Source organism: Talpa europaea (assembly GCF_964194135.1).
Source record: "Talpa europaea genome assembly, chromosome: 1".
Taxonomy (NCBI): domain Eukaryota; kingdom Metazoa; phylum Chordata; class Mammalia; order Eulipotyphla; family Talpidae; genus Talpa; species Talpa europaea.
The window spans coordinates 73,006,956-73,026,437 of NC_140073.1; the positions used below are offsets into that span (position 1 = coordinate 73,006,956).

General features: G+C 56.5%; 1 protein-coding gene across 1 annotated transcript; it reads left to right on the top strand.

Annotated features, from left to right (window-relative positions):
• Window positions 1-14,387: 14,387 nt before the first annotated feature.
• On the top strand, window positions 14,388-19,254 carry EN1 (engrailed homeobox 1; the record flags this gene model as incomplete). The annotated part of the gene is made up of 2 exons (XM_084238549.1): window positions 14,388-15,865; window positions 18,938-19,254. Exons 1-2 carry the CDS (start codon window positions 15,028-15,030, stop codon window positions 19,252-19,254), a joined length of 1,155 nt encoding a protein of 384 aa, XP_084094675.1. The 5' UTR covers window positions 14,388-15,027.
• Window positions 19,255-19,482: the final 228 nt, after the last annotated feature.

Below are 19,482 nucleotides of genomic sequence, written 5' to 3' on the forward strand. Positions count from 1 at the left end.
TCTCAGGATGCATGTGTTGGTGCTCCTATACCCTGAAATTATAGGCAATATAGCAAACGATTGTTACCTCCATAAAAAATGAAACACCTCCCCTGGTGGCGCAGTGGTTGAGCGCTGGGCTGCGAGGCTGCCGGCAGCCTCTGCAGCGCTGGTTCGTTCCCCCGGCTGCCGGCGAGGGTCCCACCAAAAAAAAAAAAGAAACAATAAAATTTTTCTTAATTAAAAAAAAAATGTTAGAGAGATCTGAGAACCCCACATTGCAACCATGAAGAGTTGGGTGGGAGCATGTATGTTCCAGAAGACATCATTGTTCTCTCTGAATGTGAAGGGTAGCCTGTCCCCTCTCCCCAAAAGTCTAGGGTCTTAACCAAGCTCTAGAAAACAGAAGGCCTGAAGCTCACAAAGGTCAGACTTGACATGAAAGCACCGTGGAGCCTGCCAGAGCCCTTGAGGAAACAGAACCCAGAGTGAGGGTGGCCAGACCTTGGGAATCACAGATTTCCTTTGAGACATTAACTGGTGATAGGCTCTGGGCTCCACTGTCAGAGAGCGGCAGCTTCAGAATTAAACTTGAGCTGCCTCTGGACCGGGCATGGCCCAAAGCTCCCGCTTGGCACCTGACCCTTCAGCTGGGGCTCAGCAGCAGAAAGCCTGGGTGTTCCCAGAGCGTCCCCCATGAGCAGCACGTAGGGCTCAGCGAGGCTGTCTGAGAATGTGCTTTCTGGCACATAATTACCACCATCAAGATTATTATTAGCATTAGGCATTTACATGACACTTAATATTTTCAAAGCATTGTACTGCCATTTAATTAGTTTTTCCTTTCAACATTCCTGTCGGGTCCACCCTCAATAGCTGGGAGACTGAGGGGGAAGCGATAAATGCTAGAGGTTGATGGAGAAGAGTGGATGGCAGAGAGTCATTTCATTCTCTCTGGTGACACAGCCAAAAGAGATAACCTACCCTACTCTCTGCAAGTTCTGCACCCCCAACTCCAACTGGAAAAGCCCAGTATCAAGGTACCTATAACCTCCAGGCATGTAGGGGAGGATTTCTTCCTAGATGTATTTTGGCTCAAGGTCCAGACAGCTTTCAAAAATAAAAGTCTATGTCAAGTCCAAGTTCACACAACTGCTGATACCCTCAGTCTCTTCCCAAACCTCTCCATTAAGCCACCTATTAAAAAAAAAAAAAAAATCCTAGCATTGTCATTTCCAAACCTGTGGCAGCTTCTGATGGAAAGGATTTAGTATTTGTCAAATCCTAATTAGGTCTGTTAAAATCGAAGAGAGGTTCAGGCCAGCAGATGCTGCCTCTAACTGGCAGTGGGGACTTCCTCCCTCATCCTGCAAGTGCTGGTGGGCCTTGGGAAGCCCTGGGTCCCACTTCAGAGACAATACAACCTTCTGGCTAGAGGAGAATCCAACCCTCTGGTTAGAGGAGAAAGCTCGGGAAAAAGTAAGGGGAGGGAGGGAGCCAAGGCCAGAGACTGAGGGAGTGAGGGAGGATCTATACACCCCTATAGTTGGCTAGCAGGGAACCACCACCTTGGGTGAGGCTAGCCCTTGGATTTCTGCACAGCTGCACTTCCCTGAAGCAAGGAACAGCTGCTTCTTTTCTCCCTGCTGGGAAAGTTCTTCCACTAGGCAGGTGTGTAGTGGAACCAAAGCAAATCCCTACTTAGCAGGCGAGTGCTGGCTGCTGATTCTGGGGCTGTGGGAGTTTCCTCTTTGCCTGCAGGGGACCTGGAGTGACCTTTGTTCCCAGGTGGTGCTGGTCCAGATCCCCTCACCCCTCCTGCAGGCTTAACATCCCCACTCCAAACTCCTGGCAGTTGCTCCACCAGACAAAATGATCCACATCCCAAGGACAGGTTTGGGGGAACGCTGCAGCAAGGTCGGCAAATGCTGGGTCCTCCCGAATTTGACACAACCATTCAAACACCTGGTCGTACTGATGGAGGACAAGAATCGAAAGACTGGAAAGCAGGTGCCCCAAGACCAGAACCTGACTCACACAAGGAGGTGGGGGTAGAGGAAAATAACACGACCATTAACCCAGCTGTAGAGGCCGGGACCCTTAGGCATCAGAGCCTTATCATGAGGCACAGACCCAAGCAGGATGATGCTGCTCTAGGGAGTGGAGCACAGACCTGAGGGTAAAGATATGGAGATTGGGCCCACCCTGGAATCTCCAGTCCCTTTCGGATTCTGCATGGTTATCCAAAATCAGCAACAAACCGAAGGCTCACAAGGAGTGACCCCTCCCAAACAGAAAAGGACTGTGTCAGGGCAGTCTCTGCCCTGGCTCAGGGCAGCACTCCCATTGCCCACCTGTGACTATGCAGGTGCCGCTTCTTACCAACTCTCCCCCTCTGCAGGGCAGCAGCCTCTTGCCTGCCCGTGACCTGCCCCATGCCCGGGCTTCTCTTCACTGACCTTCCTCAGCGGAGGCCGCTCTCCTCAAGGCTGCCGGCCTGCAACCATGCAGGCCTCTCTCAGCAAAACCTGCCCCTTTTCCTTTCCCTAATAAACCTGCTCTTTAAATATAACTAATGTCTCTGTCTCGTGGAGAAACCCGCCTGGGGAACTCGCCACGTGCCGCTGAAACAGGAGCTCTGGGGATACCGTTCCCAGAGTGAGCCCAAGGACCTGCACTCACTCCAAAACCCACATCAGTATCATCATCCATAAGGGGCAGTTGAGCAGATCTGGGCAAGCAGAGGAATTGGTCGTCCCCATAGAACAGAGTCCCTGTACCGCCTCTACCTGGTATGGACTTTGACACTCACTTCACAGCCCGGGAGATCTGCCGCTGGGTCTCCAGAACGGGGTAGGGGGATCGGGAGAGGCAGAGATGTCCTATCTCGGGACTCAGGCCTGAGGATTTGTGCAGATCGGCGTTTTGGCCCCAGCGTGCTGTGCAGCCAACCAAGGCGGAGTCTGATGCTGGGTCCAGGGTCACTGAGCTTGGAAGCCCAAAGAAAGAACACGGACAATGCCAGCAAGGAGAGGCTGCGGCCTCCGTGCTGCTTTGGGCCAGTCCTGTATGAATGACAGAAACCAAAGGTCGTCTCCCTGGAGCAAGCCGAGGCATTGGGATTTCAGTCCTTGTCGCTGGCCACAGACCTGCTCCCACGCTTAGTCTGCCCCAAAGCGGTTGACAATGCCTGACTGAGAGCTCTCAACGGACCCCTGCAGCCCAACCCCGCGGGTGGCTGGAACTTCACCTGACTTATCTCCCACCCCCACCCCTGCCTGTGCCTTCAGGGAAGCTTTGGGAGTCGTCTGACCGGACTGGTCCCCATTTGGCTCCTCCAGAACTGGGAGTGGTTCAGTTTTTTATTTCTCATTTGCTAGGAGCAAGCCCTTGGGCTAATTTTGGATTCCTTGCCTCAGTTTCCTCCTTTGTCAATTTGAGAGGGTGATATTACATATCCCACTGGGGTATTGTAAGGATTAAATAAGGTAACCTGGATGAAGAGCTCAGAGTTGTCCTGGTTATCTACTCCCATCCTCTCTGCCTTGGCTAGTGGGGGCAGAGGACCCATAATCAATCACTTTCGCCCCACACTGCCTAGTCTCCCTATGTTATAGGACAGGGAGAGGGGCAGCCCAAACCCCGCAAACCTGCCTATTCTACATGGGTTCTGCCATCCGCCACATCAACACAAAACATAGGAGACTTTAATGGGAAGGAACTTTAATACAATTAGGAAACAATACAGGTAAGGCAAAGAGTCTAGTTTCTAAATGAAGCATCCAGAGTTACCCGTCCCCTCGTGGGTAAAAGTCCATCCAAATGGGATTGGCCCAGAGCAAGGCCCCAAAGCCTGCTACAAGTCTAAAGCATCTTCCAGTGGGGACCCACAGAAAAGGGTCACAAACAACCAGACAAGCCCGGAAGGAAAAGAGCAAAATCAACATCAAGATAAAAGCTGCCATGGTCACCTCCCCACGGGTCTCACCCACATCTGTGTCACCCAGTCCACGACCAAAAGACAAGCGCAGTTTCTTCACGTGTCTCTAGGCTCCATGCACCTCCTCCAGGTCTCCTTCTGGCTCCATCCTGCTTCCTTCCTCAGTCTCTTCTGCAGCTTCTTCTCTTCCTGCTCAGCTCCACCCTCCCTTGGGTGGGGCAGGGAACCTCCCCCTTTCCTGGGGACCACCCTGTTACACCTAAAGGCATCCACCCTGCAACATCTGAGTGCAATGTAAAAAAAAAAAAAAAATTTTCCAATAAATCCGTTGGTCTTCCTCTGTCAGTTAGTCTGAACTGGGCAAATTGGAGGCATTCTCCACCCCAGCTCCTGCGACTTTCAACTTTCGGCTGCCTCTGGAACATTGCCTTGCCAGGTAAGCTTTCAGAGATGCACTCCCTCCAGCACCTTGATCCTGAGCCGTGAATCTGAGTTCTCTGGCCTGCTGGCAGAGGCCAGGCGGCAGCAGCAGATGGACAGAGCCCCTGCTGCTCCTTGACCTAGCCATAGGACAGAGTCTGCCCAGATCAGTCTCCAGTTTCTGCCGGTGTACCATGGGCCCAAGGTGCTGGCTGGGCCCACAGCTAGGGCGACGCCAACGCCAGGACCTCCTGATTTTCCAGGCAAGCTTGATGTAGTGGGAAGGCAACTGACCCCAGGGCCAAGATGTGTAGGGGGTAGGGAGAAATTTCCGAACTCCACAAGTCTGGTCTGTGGATCTGGGATGGTGTAACAGTAACCAACGGTGTGAATTCCATGTCCGGTGCAGGAGACCACAAAATCACCGGGCGGCAGCAGCAGCAAATAGGACTTGACTTTGCGGCCTCCAGCAAAAAATAGCAGACTGCCCGGTGTGCAGATGGGGCCACTTACTCACCCTGCAGCCAAGGTTGGCTTTCAGAGGCCTCTTAAAAGGATACATGACCAGACCACACACTCTTGATTTTCCCATTTCTGATAGGAATACGAGTCCCTGGTCCTGAATCCCACATGTGCAGGGTAGTCCCGCCGCGTCCCGCCGCTGAAATTCACCACAGTCCAGGAGTCTGTGGAACCAGGACTGTTCTGGGCTGGCAGAGGGAAAGACCACAAAGATTCCCCTTTGGAAACAAAGTTTCCGGGTTCAAAGCAACAACCTTCTCGGGGTCCCAAGGGAAGTTTTGATTGTCAGAAGAGGATGTGAGGGGCTCCATCCAGCTGCTGACCAAGGCGCCCAAAAACTGGGGAGCCTAAAGGAAGAGAGGGGCCCAGCACGCTGATTTGGTGAGGCGGGTTCCTGAACAGGGAGTTCCCAGCTCCCCGGACTTGCACCGAACACAGGCACTGGCTGCCCCAGGCTTGAGGACCAGGACTCCCAAAAGGGCTCGCGGGTAGTACTTGCACTTCCCTCCAGCCGCCGATGTCTGGGACTCCCAGCAAGAAGTTAAACTCGATCTCTGTGTAACTTGAGCAAAATATTGCCACTGCCTACCCCCCTCCCTGCCCCTCTCCGTGCTTTATTAATTTCATGGAGAGTTCAAGGGGGAAGTTATCCTACAGTGGTCTGAAACCCTGCCTCTACGCTCCCAGGCCGCCCAGTTTCTGCGAGGCTTTCCCCACAAAGGTGAGACTCTGACACTGACCACCAGACCCATCAGGGCCTGGGGCTTCCTTAACCTCCACATATACTGTCACATTCAACGCTGGATTCCGTCAGAGGGGAGCCATCGAATACAATTCTCTCAGTTTACAACGAAGGAAGCAGGCCCAGAAAGAACCAGTAACCCAGGCAGGGTCACACAGCACCGAGGAGGCAGAGGCAGCCAGTACCCCAGCCCCTAACTCCAAAGGAGCCCAACCCACTTTGTCTCAAGTATTCAACTTTCTGAATCACAAAGCAAACAGCCCCCATCGGTTTTTCTCTCCCAACTTCGGTTCTTTTTTTTTTTTTTAAAGATTTATTTATTTATGCATACAAGAGCTGGGGTACAGGCCAGAGATGCAGGGGGTGAGAGGATTCACCAGAGACAGAGCGGAAAACAGAACAGGCAGACTGACGAAATACACTGCTGAGGGGAGCAGTGGGCAAGATAGGAGAGGTCTGCTGCGCCATGTGGGTTGCTCCCCGGCCTGCCGGGAATTGAACTCGTGCCTCAGAGGCTGCGTATTGCTTGATAGTGCGGTGCTTAACCCTTTGCACCACCAGGGAGGCCCCCAACTTCGGTTCTTAAGAAGGAGAGAGGATCTGAAGAAACCTCCTCCCAACAAACACCCCCCACCCCGGCCCGCCTCCTGTAATCCCATAGTCGCACCCCTTCCAGGGGTCGGCTGTCAGGAAAGAGGCCGGATCTCCCCGACTCCGGACCTGGGTTTTCAGGTACCGACTTCTCCCCACAGCCTCGTCGTCCGTTCGGAAAGCTCCACACAGGTGAGGTTCTCCCGTGGCGCCGACAGGTGGCGCGTTCCCCACAGGAAAACGGGCTGGAAAACCACCGGCTGCGCCCGCCCGCTCCCAGCCTTGACCGCCGGCCGGGGACCCGCTCGCGGAAGAAAGGGGGGGGGGGCAGAAGGAGCTGGAGTGGGGAGACACTCGGCTAGGTGCCATATGGTGGGACAATAAAGACCCTAAAACCCCGATTTTAGCCGTCTGACTCGGAGTAGCCTCAGTCTTCTCGCTTAAGGGGCTAAGGAGCTCGTGGCGCTGGGGCGAGGCTGTGCCGGCACCGGGGCCCACCGGGGTCACCCCTAGGGGGCGTTGTTCTTCCTCACGAACGAGCCCGCGCGCTGGCTCCTAGGCTAGCTGCTTTCCCCCGCCGCCAGCCCCAGCCCCCATCCATTTGCTTTTTATATATTGGGGAGCGAGGCGAATAAGGGGGGAAAGGAGTTTTTTCAATTGCGACGATAATTGTCCGCGAGATGAGTTTCTTAATCTGCTCATCCTTTATTGACTTCTCTAATATTTGGCTCTGCCGCTTTGATCGCCAAAAGATCACATACTTGACTCCTTTGCATAACAATTTTGGGGCGGGCGTCTCTGCCGCGGGAGGGAAGAGACGTGCCCGGAATGGGTTTGGGGTGGTATTCCAGGACTCCGTCGCCCCACCGCCCCCCGCAGGAAGGGGAGCAGCCTCCCCTCCCCGCCTCCCCCTCCGAAGGGCGCTATCACGCCAGGGAAGTTCCGAAGGTGAGTGGGGCGAAGAGCAAGATGCCAGAGGGGCGGGAGGCGAGAACTTTGAGGATCTTGAATAGGACCGAGCAGAGGAGGAATCGTGTCTCCCCTTTGCCTCGCACTGCACCCCCAACCTCAAGACATCTAGACATCTTGCCACCTCCTCCTTCACCCCGTGCACCCCCCAACACACACACACACACACACACACACACACACACACACACACGCGCGCGTGCGCGCGCGGGGGTGGGGGGAGTGAAGCTTACTTGGAGTGAATGGAATGGGTTTGGCAGCCTCCGAATTGGGGGTTGGGGAGGAGAATGAGCCCACCAAACCCTGTGCTCTCATGGGATTAAGGCCAAAGGACAGAACTCCAGCGACCGTGGCTTCTGAGCTAGGTCTGCCAGCCCCAGACCAGCCACGGCCTACGTGGGACCCTGACCTGGTCTTTTGCCCTACCTGGGTCTCAGTGGCCTTATCTGTGGAGTGGACTTTTGGTCCACTCTTTCTGAGGTCCCTTTGATCTTGACTTTGCCACGTGCTGTATGCTGTCTCCCCAAAAGGGCTCAGGGCTGGGGAAAGAGTTTAAACATCAGTATAGATAGGGGTGGGCTGTCTGGAGGGGAGGTGAGAAACAGGTTTGGGGGCAGAGCTTTTGCTGCAGGGGGCTTCACTCATCTCGCTTTCAAAGCTTGGCAGAAGTTACTCTCCAGTGCCCAGCTGGTACACAAATGCACACACAGAAACTGCGCACAAGGACAAGTCCAGGCACTCACAAGGACACACACACCGGCACAGAGCCCATGCACACATTTGCACACTTGGACATGGCACAACAACACAAGGATTAGAACAATACACACCCCTGTTCACTTGGGCACCCACACAATTACCTGGAGCCATCTCACAAAGTGGGATGCACACTCACCACCCCCCCCCCAGGTTTCTGCATGAGTGAGCAGACAAGGAAAGTGACCCAGGGAAGGCCTGGCATTACAGTCACCCACACACCCCACCTCCCTGGCTGAAGGTCTAGTCGGAGGAAGGAGGTTAAGCAGGGTGGAGAAAGGTACACGGTTCCAGTCAGTCTTTCGCTGTATATTCCCAGGTTTGTGTTACTTCCCCTCTGCCTACCCTTTCAGGACTAAACTTTTCCATCTCTCACCTCAGCTGCAGATCCTCCCTTCTGCCCTCCCCTCCACCCCCAGCCTAGACTCAACCGGGAACTTTCGCTGGATTCCCCCAGGAAGAGGGAGATTCTCCTAGGAAGAAGGTCGGGAGGCTGCACCCCCAAGGACGAAAGGGTGTGAGTACTGCGGGGCTCACAATTGCAATCGTGCAGCAGGGAGGTGGACAGGCGCGGGTCAAGTCAGAGCGTCCGGACCTGGGTGCTCAGACATCTGCTTGCTTAGCTCCAGACGGGGAGAAGAGCGAGACAACCAGCCTCTCACCCCAGAGGAGTCAAAGGAAGGAGGAGGACAGTTTGCTGTGGGGCCAGCAAAAAGAACACAGTATTTCCATGCAAAGGACTTGGAGATGGTGAGTTTGTCCCCACCACCCCCCCTTCTTTGCCTGTTTTTTTCTTTCTCCCCAACTTTAAAGTTGGGTCCTGACCTCCCAGGGATCAAGGACTGAGTCGAGGGGGGCTGCAGAACCCGGAAGCTGTGCTGGCCCCTCCTCACTCCTGCCCGCACCCGTCCCCACCGGCGTGCACACGCTGGAGGCCAGTCGGTGTGGACCCTGCCTGCGCCCAGCCGGATCAAGGCGGGACCCGCCACTCGGACAGGTGGGGAATGGGGTGGGCAAAGGCCCCTCTCGGCCTGGGGGTGTGGGCTCCAGGAACCTTCTGGGGAGGAGGAGGGGAGAAGAGGTGGCGAAAAGCAAAATAAAGAAGCGAAGAAAATTCCAGCTGAGACGCTGAATGTATGCCGGTTTCTTTTTCTTTTCTTTTTTTTTTTAAATTGGGGGCAGGTGAACTTTAGGATTTCAGTTCGAGGGTTGGGTGGAATTCACTGTAAGGAGAGAAGGAGGGAGTCTGATTAAAGCGAAGAAAAATGTGGGGAAACGTGTGGAGTCGCCTCGCTTTGGGGAGCCACAACTCTAAAACCTTCGGCTCCCGGGGCCTGGCTGGCTGTGTGGTACAGTCCCAGGGCGGTTTGGGGGTGCAGAGAAGGCTCCCCTTCCTGTCGTCTGAGCCGAGGTGCCCTGCGTCCTGCTCCAATATCTCGGCTTAGCTTTAAGAGGGTTCGCCAAGGAGCGAGCTGCGACCATAGGGGTGTTTGCACCCTTGCGTTTGGGGCTTTAAGCGGTGGCCGGCAGGCAGCAAGCAGGGCACGGCAAGGAAACAAGGGCCGGGGAGCCCCTTCTGAGTCTTAATTGCCAGATGCAGTTTAGGAAACCACTGAAATGTCTTCCCTTCTTGCCATTTAAAAAAGAAAGGAAAGGGATTAATTTTCTCAGCTTGTCCGGCTTTGGGAGGTGGGGTGGGGAGGGAACTGTTTCTAGAACAAAAAGATCCGCGCTGTGAACTGCACACTCCCTCAGATAAAAGGGGAAAAATCCGGAGGGAAGGCTGGATGGTAGGGGCATAAATCCAAATATTGGAATCCCCGAAGGTGACATCTTCCAACAGCAGCCTTTTCCACCCTGGGCTTTCTAGAGACCTAGACAATTATGGGTGTATTTCATGCACACAGAAGAGAAGTCATCCCTGCCCCCCCCCCCATGAGTCTTCTGGGCCATCTACAAACAAAGCTTCCCCCCCAATTTCAAGAGTCAACAGAACATTTTATTTTCCGTGGCTTGCCTCCCACGTCCTCATCTCAGATCTTTCCCTTTCTCAGTGTCCCACTCCAGGCTATGGGCAGAATTGCTTAGGATCCCCAACCAATATCCAACGAATTCTCCTTCACTCCCACCCCCCCATTATTATCGCCTCCAAATGAAGACCAAAACCCGGAGCGCTAATTGAATTAGTGTATTGAAAGGACTGTCAGGTACAATGACGTGACTCGAGGCCCTACATTTCCCAAGGTCTATAGGCTTTGGGGACCTGTGATGTATAGTCTGACCTTCCAGCTCATAATAATACCGCGGCACTTGTAGCAGAAATCTCCTCGCATTCACTCCCAACAAAACCGCTGGTCACCCAGTCCCCGTAGGAAGGCTGTGCGCTATTGTGTTGCGACAACTCATTCATGTCCCGCGCCACGAGGCCCCACCGCCATCTGATCTACACTCGAAATGCGATTACCACCGTGTGCATGCAACACGCTCTCACTCTCGGCCCATCGTGCACACACCCGGCCGGGCTGCAAGGTTTTCTTTCACAATTCTGCTCCTCACACCCATCCTCAAAAAAGAGGTGGAAGCAGGCAGGACTGTGATATTGCCTGAACGAAATCCAAAATTCTGCAAAGTGCAGGCTGATGGGAAGTTTCTCTTTCCTGAACAGCATTCACCAAAACCCTCAGTAGACACATTTCTCCTCCGTGCCCAGTAACTGGTGGGGCTGACTTGGGCGTGCACACTAAAGCACACAAATACACACAGACACACAATGCTTTCACAGACTCATTTCTCTCGTGGTTCTCACATACACAAGCACATGGACACAAATATGAGCTCTGACCCCACCGTCAGGGATCACTCTCCAAATAAATATGCTTTTAGTTTTAAAGATTGGTAAAAGGGGAAAAAAAAAGATACAATTTCTCAATCTTCACTTTGAGAAGAGCTCATAAGTCTTCTTACTCTGTGACCCCCAAAACATCTCTATCACCCTCAAAACATACTCTTCCTGTCTGTTTGTCCAGATGCTTTTTGCCTGGTGGAAGCCCCTGGCTAAGGGCAGATAATGGAAGAATACTGAGAATGCGAGGAAGGTAGGAGGATGGGGTCTCCCCCTGTCCCGGCTATGCCACCTCCCACCAGGGAAAGCCTGCCTGGCCCCCTCCCCCCTCCAGTGAGGAAAGAAATTACAGGGGTTTTATTCTCCCTTTTGACATTTAAAATAAAACAAAATCGTTGTTTTCTTTGTCATTCTCCACTTTTATCTGGGCTGGGTATGAAAGGGAACTCGGGGACAATCAATTTATTGGGAGACATGGCTGGGTCAGTGACTTCTACAGGGCCTTTTCCCCCAGGGGACTTACAGCTCAGAACTTCAAGGCAATGGAAATCGGCACTGTGTGCCCCCAAACTTCCAAACCTTTTGGTCCAGAAGCCAGGCATTTGGAAAAAGGAGGTTTATTCCATTCTGGGCAGATTCCTCCACTTGCTCCCGGCCCACTCACCTCCTTGCCACCCCCACCTGGACATCTCTCAAGTTGGAAGAAATGCCTTCCTTCCCAAAGGCACAAACGAGAACCCTGAAGGGACTGCCCCACAAACGCACTCACGTGTGCGCACACACATCCCTCTGCACACAAACAACACTTTTATTCGCATACTTACACACACAACTCACTCTGCCTGATCTTCCTCACCCGCAATCCAAACCCTGGGCTCATTCTGAGTCCTTGGGACCCTCACGTGCCTATCTCTGCCACCACTGGCTCGCCGTGAGCCCTCACACACCTCACTCTCAGGCGTGCCAGGACGCCAAACGGCCACCACCACCAGTTCCCAGTACGGTTATTTTCGGAAGGAAAGGAGGGAGTGGGGACTTAGCAGGGGTCGTGGAGAGCTTGCCGCGCTGGGTGCGGAGCCTCCGGTGCAGGCTAGGTCTGGCGAGGTGGCTGGGGGTGGGGTGGGGGAGGGACGAGCCAGCGCGCGCGGAGCGCCGCCTAATCCAGCCCGAGCTCGTGGGCCGCGGGTGCATTTATCATCCCATTACTGTAACAAATCCGGGCTCCACTACATGAAAGGTAAAATGAATTACCGACGTTAAGCCGTCAATAAAGTCATTTCTGTAAATGGTGTCTCCAAAGGGCCGCCGCATTATTCAGCTGGCTTTATCAGCTGGCTGGAAATTACGTGGAGGAGCCCGGCCGCGCGGCGCGCGGGGCCGCTCACTTTGATTAAGCGTCTTGCCAGCGCGATGTGACAGAGCTTTTGACCAGGGTTTTATTCACAGGCCTGTGATGAACGCCAAGCTGATCAGGCGGAATGAAGAGTAATTAAAACCTATAAATTATCTTCCGCAGCCCTTCTCGAGGCGTCTCCTGCAGGCGAGATAAGGCGTCGAGACCCTATTTACGGCGCTGAAAGGGACCGCGGCGCACAAAAGCTACGCGGCTAAATAGGATATTGATAGTGTCCTAATTAGAATTTAATTAAGTACCCACGCTCGCTTTCGGGATAAAGATTTCAATTTTGCGAACTTAAATATAAATAAAATCCTACCCCCATTTGAAGGGGAAAGAGTGTGAGCACCAGGAGATTTTGGGGAGCGCTTGGGTGGGGAACGGAAGGCAACCCCGGAGACTCCAGGACGTGCTGTGGCGGGGGCGGGGGGAGGCTTGGGAGAGCTCAGGAGGCCACGGGAGGCCTGCGGAGCGCAGCGACCCGGAGAGCGGTGCTTGTGCCCAGGCCCGGGGAAGGGCTCGCTGGCTACTCTGCCAGCGAAGGGTGACAGGACCTTCCGCCGACCCGCAGGGCTCCCAGCAGTGCGAATCCCCGCTCTCCACTAGCTCCTCTGAGAAACTTCGATTTTGCTTTTTGTGGTTTCCCGTTTTAATTTTCTCCTAATCTCCCGCAATTTTGGGGAGACACAGGGGATTATTTTACATGTCCCTATGAGACAGCATCTCCAAAGACATTCTTTCTCTGCGGGCCCAGTTGCGGATGGTCATCAGGGCACTCCCAGACAGCACGCCAGCCAAGTAAGGCCTTAGATGCTGAAGCCTTTCTAACCGCTCCTCCACACCTCAGGTTCAGCTCACAGTCCCCTCCAAAATGACTGGGCAGACCAGTCCCGCCTGTGCCCTCCACCTCACTTTCCATTCCTACCTAAGGAGACCTTTTGGGGTGTCTCAACCAGGGAAGGCGCCTCAGAGACCTGGAGGCGGGTGTCCGTGAGAGTGGGAGCGACTGGAGCACTCCTAGTCTCTCAAAGTCTGAGAGGAACGCGTAGGGCTTGAGGCAGAGGCCTCCAGGGAGTCCACAGCAATCCCGGGAAAACCTGGGCTACTGGGGGAAACTCTCAGTCCACGCTGTCAGCCGGTCAGGTCAAGCACCTGGGATGCGGTAATTTGATTTGTTTGATTTCACTTGGCAAGGCAACCTAACACCGAGGTTACCCCGAACCCAAAAGCCGGACTTCCAGCGCCTCCACACCCTGACTCACTTCACTGGGCTCAGTGTGGCCCGCCCCAAACAACTCTGGGATGCTGGGCGGTTTCGACTCCCGCAGCCAGCCGGGCGGGCGCTGGAGCTCTCTCGCGCCCTCTGGGCCTGATTTAATGGCGCCAGGACTGTTTTCGGGGGGTAGTGGAAGGTTCTATCAGCGAAGCGCTAGGGTGTGGATACCCTGGAAAGGACACCCAGTGCAGCCCACTAGCATCCATTGCAAACGAACAAACGGCCGGTGCTAGCCAGACGCAGCTGGATTCTCGGGTTTGCTGTTTGTGAAAAATAAAACTGCGGCTCAGAAAGTAACCAGCGCTGGGTCTATTTCACGTCTACGACTCTCCCGGTCTCACTGCTGCCCCTGCACTACCCAAGCGCGCGCGCACGGACGGTGATAACCACCTCTCACCCTTCGCAACAGCAAGAAAGAGGCCAAGAGAAATGGGGGGAGGGGAGAGACGGGGGGGGGGTGCGAGCGAGGGAGAGAGAGAGAATATGAATTTAAAAGGCTGAGTTTCCTAGACTTGGGGGTGCAAAAGGACCGAGGCCCCAGCCTCCTGACCCTGCGCCCGGCACGCACGCACCCATAATCCTGCATTTCTCTAACAAGTTGTTTATGGAGTTGCTTCTCTATTTGCCTACACCCCTAAATCCACCCAGCTCAGGTCTCCTTTGCCCCTTCCTCGGTCCTGGCCTGAGAGAGGGGGAGGGGCTCGGGCGCGGCCGCGGGAGGGCGGGCCGGACGCGCGGGGCCGGAGCCGCGGCGCCCCCTCTCCGCCCCAGGCCGCCGCCCCCGGATTATTTATCCGCAGAGGCCCGCGCGCGCCCATTGGGCCCAGGCCGGGGTGTCAGCGCGGGCCCTGGTTCGCCATTGGTCCCGCACACGTGCGGCCCTGACTCACGTGCTTCCGGTTTGAAGGCAAAAAGTGTGCCTGGGTGATTTTTTTTTTAAGCGAGAGAGTTTGTGCAAAGATCCGAGCTGTCAGAGATTTGAAAAAAAAAAAAAAAAAAAAAAAAAAAGGCAGCCCCGGCGCTGGCGAAGACGCGCTCTCCCTGCAAAAAAAGCAAAGGCGATTAAAGGCGCTGCCAGCCTCGCGCTCTGGGCACAGCTGAGCGTGACACTCGGGGAAGTCAAACCCCTCACGACTGCCCAGGAAGATGGCTAGACTCTAAAGACTATTTTTTCCCTTTAAGAAAAAAAAAATTCTTGGAGCTTTTTCTTTTTTTTTTTTTCTTGCTTTCTTTTTTCCTTTCCTTTGCTTTCTTTTTTCTTTTCTTTTTAAAACCCTTTTTGGCCGTGGCTTATTCCCCATTTCAAACAAATCGTTGAATCCGGTGGCAGAAAGAAAAAAGAAATAGCCGGGTGTCTCCATATCTGGATGTCTACAAATTAGCGAGAGAGGGCGAGAGCGCGCGGTCCAGCTGCTCGAGAAGGCGAGCGATCCGGGCCGGGCGCCGGGGCTTCTTGCTGCGCCCGCCCCGCGCCTTCGCCGGGCTTCGGCGGCCTCCTTCCTCCGCGCACCCCCACGGGCCACTGGCAAAGTGGGGTGGGGAGCGCGGCGGGGGGGCGGGGGCCCGCGCGGCCGGGGCGGCGGGGCGGCCGAGCATGGAAGAGCGGCAGCCGGAGCCTAAAAGTCAGCGCGACTCGGGCCTCGGCGCGGCGGCGGCCCCGGGCAGCCTGGGCGTGAGCCCCAGCCCCGGCGCCAGCGGCAGCAGCGGCACGGATGGAGAGAGCGCGCCGGCGTCCCCGCAGCCCGCGCCCCCCTCGCCGCCCGCGGCGCCCTGCCTGCCGCCCCTGGCCCTCCACCCGCACCTCCCCCCGCGCCCCCCGCCCCCGCCGGCGCCGCAGCATCTCGCGGCGCCTGCTCAGCAGCCGCCGCCCGCGGCCCAGCTGCACCGCACCACCAACTTTTTCATCGACAACATCCTGAGGCCGGACTTCGGCTGCAAAAAGGAGCAGCCGCCGCCGCAGCTCCTGGTGGCCGCGGCGGCCGGAGCAGGCGCGGGGGGCGGCCGGGGCGAGCGCGACCGAGGCCAGACCGGCGCAGGTAGAGACCCGGGGCACCCGCTGGGCGCGCGGGCGGCGGGCGCGGCCTCGCTGCTGTGCGCCCCGGACGCGAACTGTGGCCCACCCGACGGCTCCCAGCCGGCCTCCGCGGGCGGCGCGGGCGCGCCCAAAGTTGGGAACCCCGCGGCGGCGGCCGTGGCGGCGGCAGCAGCAGCAGCAGCAGCGGCGGCGGCGGCCAAGGCTTCGGACAGCGGCGGCGCCGGCGGCGCGGGGAGCCCGGGCGCGCAGGGCGCCAAGTTCCCGGAGCACAGCAACCCGGCCATCCTGCTCATGGGCTCAGCCAACGGCGGGCCCGTGGTCAAAACTGACTCGCAGCAGCCCCTGGTCTGGCCCGCCTGGGTCTACTGCACGCGCTACTCGGACCGCCCGTCCTCCGGTGAGTACCCAGCCCCGGGCTGCTCTGCGCCCCCTGGCCCCGCAGGCGGACCCCCCCTCCCCGCCGCCCCCCCAAGCGAAACTCTCAGTCGCGGTCCTGGGGAGAGCAGACCTGGCCTGGGCCGCTCCCTCGCGCCTGCTCCCGCCGGCGCCCGCCGCCTCGCCCTCGGGCCCGGCTGCAGCCGGGCGCGCGCCCAGCTCTGCGTCCTCGGCCCGGGCGGCTGGGGTGGCTGCAGCTCCCGGCGCGAAAAGCTCGGGTCTCGATCCCGCGGTCTTGGACTTCGAGCCCCTGGGGTCGTCTTTGTGTTTTACCTTTATTATTCTTAGGCAAGACACCGCCAGTCATTGATCTTTCGTCCAGAGAAAAAAGGGGTGTTAGAGCTGGCGAGAAGGTGGGCCTAGTGATCAGGGTCTGACAGCCACCAGCCTGGTCCTGCCGAGGCCAAAATCGAGCAAGGCTTTGATCAGAGAAATAGTCATCACCTGGTGTTTTTACAGTCACACACTCCATCTCGCGTTTTCTGCAGAGTTCATGGGCATGGAGATAGGTTTGAGGACGCACGGGATGAGAGTAAAGTATCTGTCCCTCCCTCTGCCCCACGCCGATAGGAAAGAAAGTGTGTGCGACCCGGGTGGGTAGAATTCAGGAAAAGGCTATTGCCAGAGGAGGGGGCGCTGAGAGTCTGACCCCCTCTCTCTGTAGCTGACAGACAGGCACTGGCAGGAGGAGGAAAGACAGGCCGGGCTCGGCCAGAAAGCGGCCTCAGGCCTTACGGGGGGCCAGTCCGCTCCGCAGCTTCTCCGTGGCGGTTCCCGGATCCTCCCCTGCGCACCCCTGCCTTCTTGCACTTATTCCTGAAGCACATCTGCCCTTTAGCAAATTTCCGCCAGCCACAGACCAGTTTTTCTCGACTTTCCTTCGCCCTTTTCCTGCGCGTCCCTCGCGCTTGGAGACCCCGAGACTGGGACCTGCCCTCGCTCAGCCACTAGGCCACGGGAGAGGAGGTTGAGGCCTGCCCACCACTCCAGCTGGCAGCACCCAGGAGGATCTTGGGGGCCACGGAAAGAGCGACAGTGGCTCTAGTCCACAATTGGGGTTCCAGGCCCCCGAGTGCGGCAGGAGGCCGGGCACAGCGTGGCTGTGCAGCGCTCTTCCCCGCTGGCCTCTCGCCTCCCTGCCGCTGCCGGCCGGGTGTGGATCGATGCGCGATATCAGCCCCCACCATCTCGAGCCCCGTTATTGACACGTCGGGCTTCCTGAACCTCCGAAAAGCTGCTTTGATTGACTTGCCTGATGGATAGAGTGATTGAGCTGTCAGGCTTTGCGGCTCTGGCTGGCCGGGAGGCTACGATTTTATTACAAAGTGTCCGTGCCTCTGCACACTCACAACACTCCAACAACGTCCTCGTCCTCGGACTCACAATGATGCACGGCCCGGCCTTTCTGGGGATGTGCACATTTCCTTGGCCTTCTGTGCCCTCTCAGCTAATTACTAATCTAAACCGAGGGCTTCCTGCCTCCCCATCCGGTCTCCCAACCCTCTCTGCACCCTGCTCAGTAGTGGGCCTTGGCTTTGTTCTGGCAGCTTTTCTTCTTCCTGGGCTTGGAGAAGCAGGGTATACAGGTCACTCTCCTGTTTGGGCAGCTCAGGGAGATGAACCTCACATCAGACCTGACTCACTTGGGTTGGCTAGGCCTGGACTCTTTTGTCACAGGACAGATGGTGACCCCAGGCAAGCCAGTTGCCCACCTTGCCCCTCTGTTGCTGGGCTTGGAGATACTGGTGAACACACTTCTTTCCAGACTCTCTTAGAGATAAACAGGCCTGACAGGGACTTAACTTGACTCTGAAGAGAGGGCCTGGTCAGTAAATGCCAGAAGACTTGGGAGTGGAGGCTGATAGCTGTGCAGCCTTTACCTGCTGCTTCCTTCTCTCTCTCTCTCTCTCTCTCTCTCTCTCTCTCTCCCCCCCCCCCCCCCCAGAACTGGGCTCCATAGCAACCCTCTTCGCAGACCAGGAGACTTTTTTGGGGAAGGTTTCCTGTAGCTTCTTCCCATACCTACCTTAAAAACAAAGCTTGGATTTTTGTGGCGATTACCCCTTTATTTCTGCTCCTATTTTGCTCATGGATGGGGGAGGTGGGATGTGGTCCCCCTGCAAATTCCATAGGTGGGCAGGGAAAGCAGATCTGGCTTGGTTTTGTTATGCAGGAGTTTTCAATCCTGAAATTGCTGCTGATATGTTCAAAAGAGAGATACAGGAGCCCCTGCCTGTGCAGCTGGGTGGAGGAACGGGGAGAGCCCCCTCTTTCTTGCTGGTACCATCCAAGGGGCAAAGCAGAAAACCCCGGAGCCAGGGTGATGTGGGTAAGGTGTGCAATTGGGTGAAGGCCCTTTCTCCCCTTCAGAGAAGAGGTGGTCTCCCTGGGACCCTAGGAAGGGCCAAAGAGAAAAAGGGAAAGGTAGAGCAGAAGCAGGATCCTCTGGAACCAGGCAACCCTCTCAGCTCCCTCCCTGTCCTCGTGTTTTCTGGGGTCAATAGCTACCAGCCGAGGGGGGGTCTTACTGTAGGTGCCTGGGTGTCGCTGAATTCTGGAAGGGAGGATTCTTTTGCAGGCTGGGGTTCCCCCAGGGCTATCCTGCCCCCGTGTCTCCACTGCTCCACGCTTGAGCCCCTTTTTAATCCGTAGCTATGAAGACAGCAGAGGCCCCTGACCTCCAAGTTTGGACAGGACCTGCCGGGCTTCAAAGAAGCTCCCATCTCGCACTCTGTGATTTAAGCCTGTCAAATGAGTCTCCTTTCCTGAACTGGGGTGTGGGGTGCACAGAAAACCTCAATCAGTTTTCCTCAATGGCTCTTCTGGCCCCCCAGACGGAAACCCGGCGACCCCAGAATTGATCCAGGGGCTAGCGGGCTGGAGGGAACCGGGGCGCAGCAGGGCCTCTGCTTGCGCGGGGAAAGCAAAGGGCACGATCCCCGCCAGCCTCTGCCATTCTCACGGCTTCCTCTGCCCTCTCCCCCTCCCCTCTGCCCTCTGTCCCCACCCCCACCCGGCCCTCACGCCGCTGCAGGTCCGCGCACCAGGAAACTGAAGAAGAAGAAGAACGAGAAGGAGGACAAGCGGCCCCGGACGGCGTTCACGGCCGAGCAGCTGCAGAGACTCAAGGCGGAGTTCCAGGCGAACCGCTACATCACCGAGCAGCGGCGGCAGACCCTGGCGCAGGAGCTCAGCCTCAACGAGTCCCAGATCAAGATCTGGTTCCAGAACAAGCGCGCCAAGATCAAGAAAGCCACGGGCATCAAGAACGGCCTGGCGCTGCACCTCATGGCGCAGGGACTGTACAACCACTCCACCACCACGGTGCAGGACAAAGACGAGAGCGAGTAGCCGCCGCGCGCTGGGGCCGCGCGCTCCGGCCGCCGCGCCCGCGCCCCCTCCTGGCACTGCCAGCGCCGCCCCGCCGGCCCCGCGCCGGGGACACCCCGCGCCAGGAGGGGGGCGCACGGGGCAGAGAGAGAGAAAGAGAGAGAGAGAGAGAGAGAAAGAGAGAAAGCGTTCCTCAGAATGGAGAGTCACGTTTGAACGAAACATTTTTTAAAAGGGAAAAAGACTCGG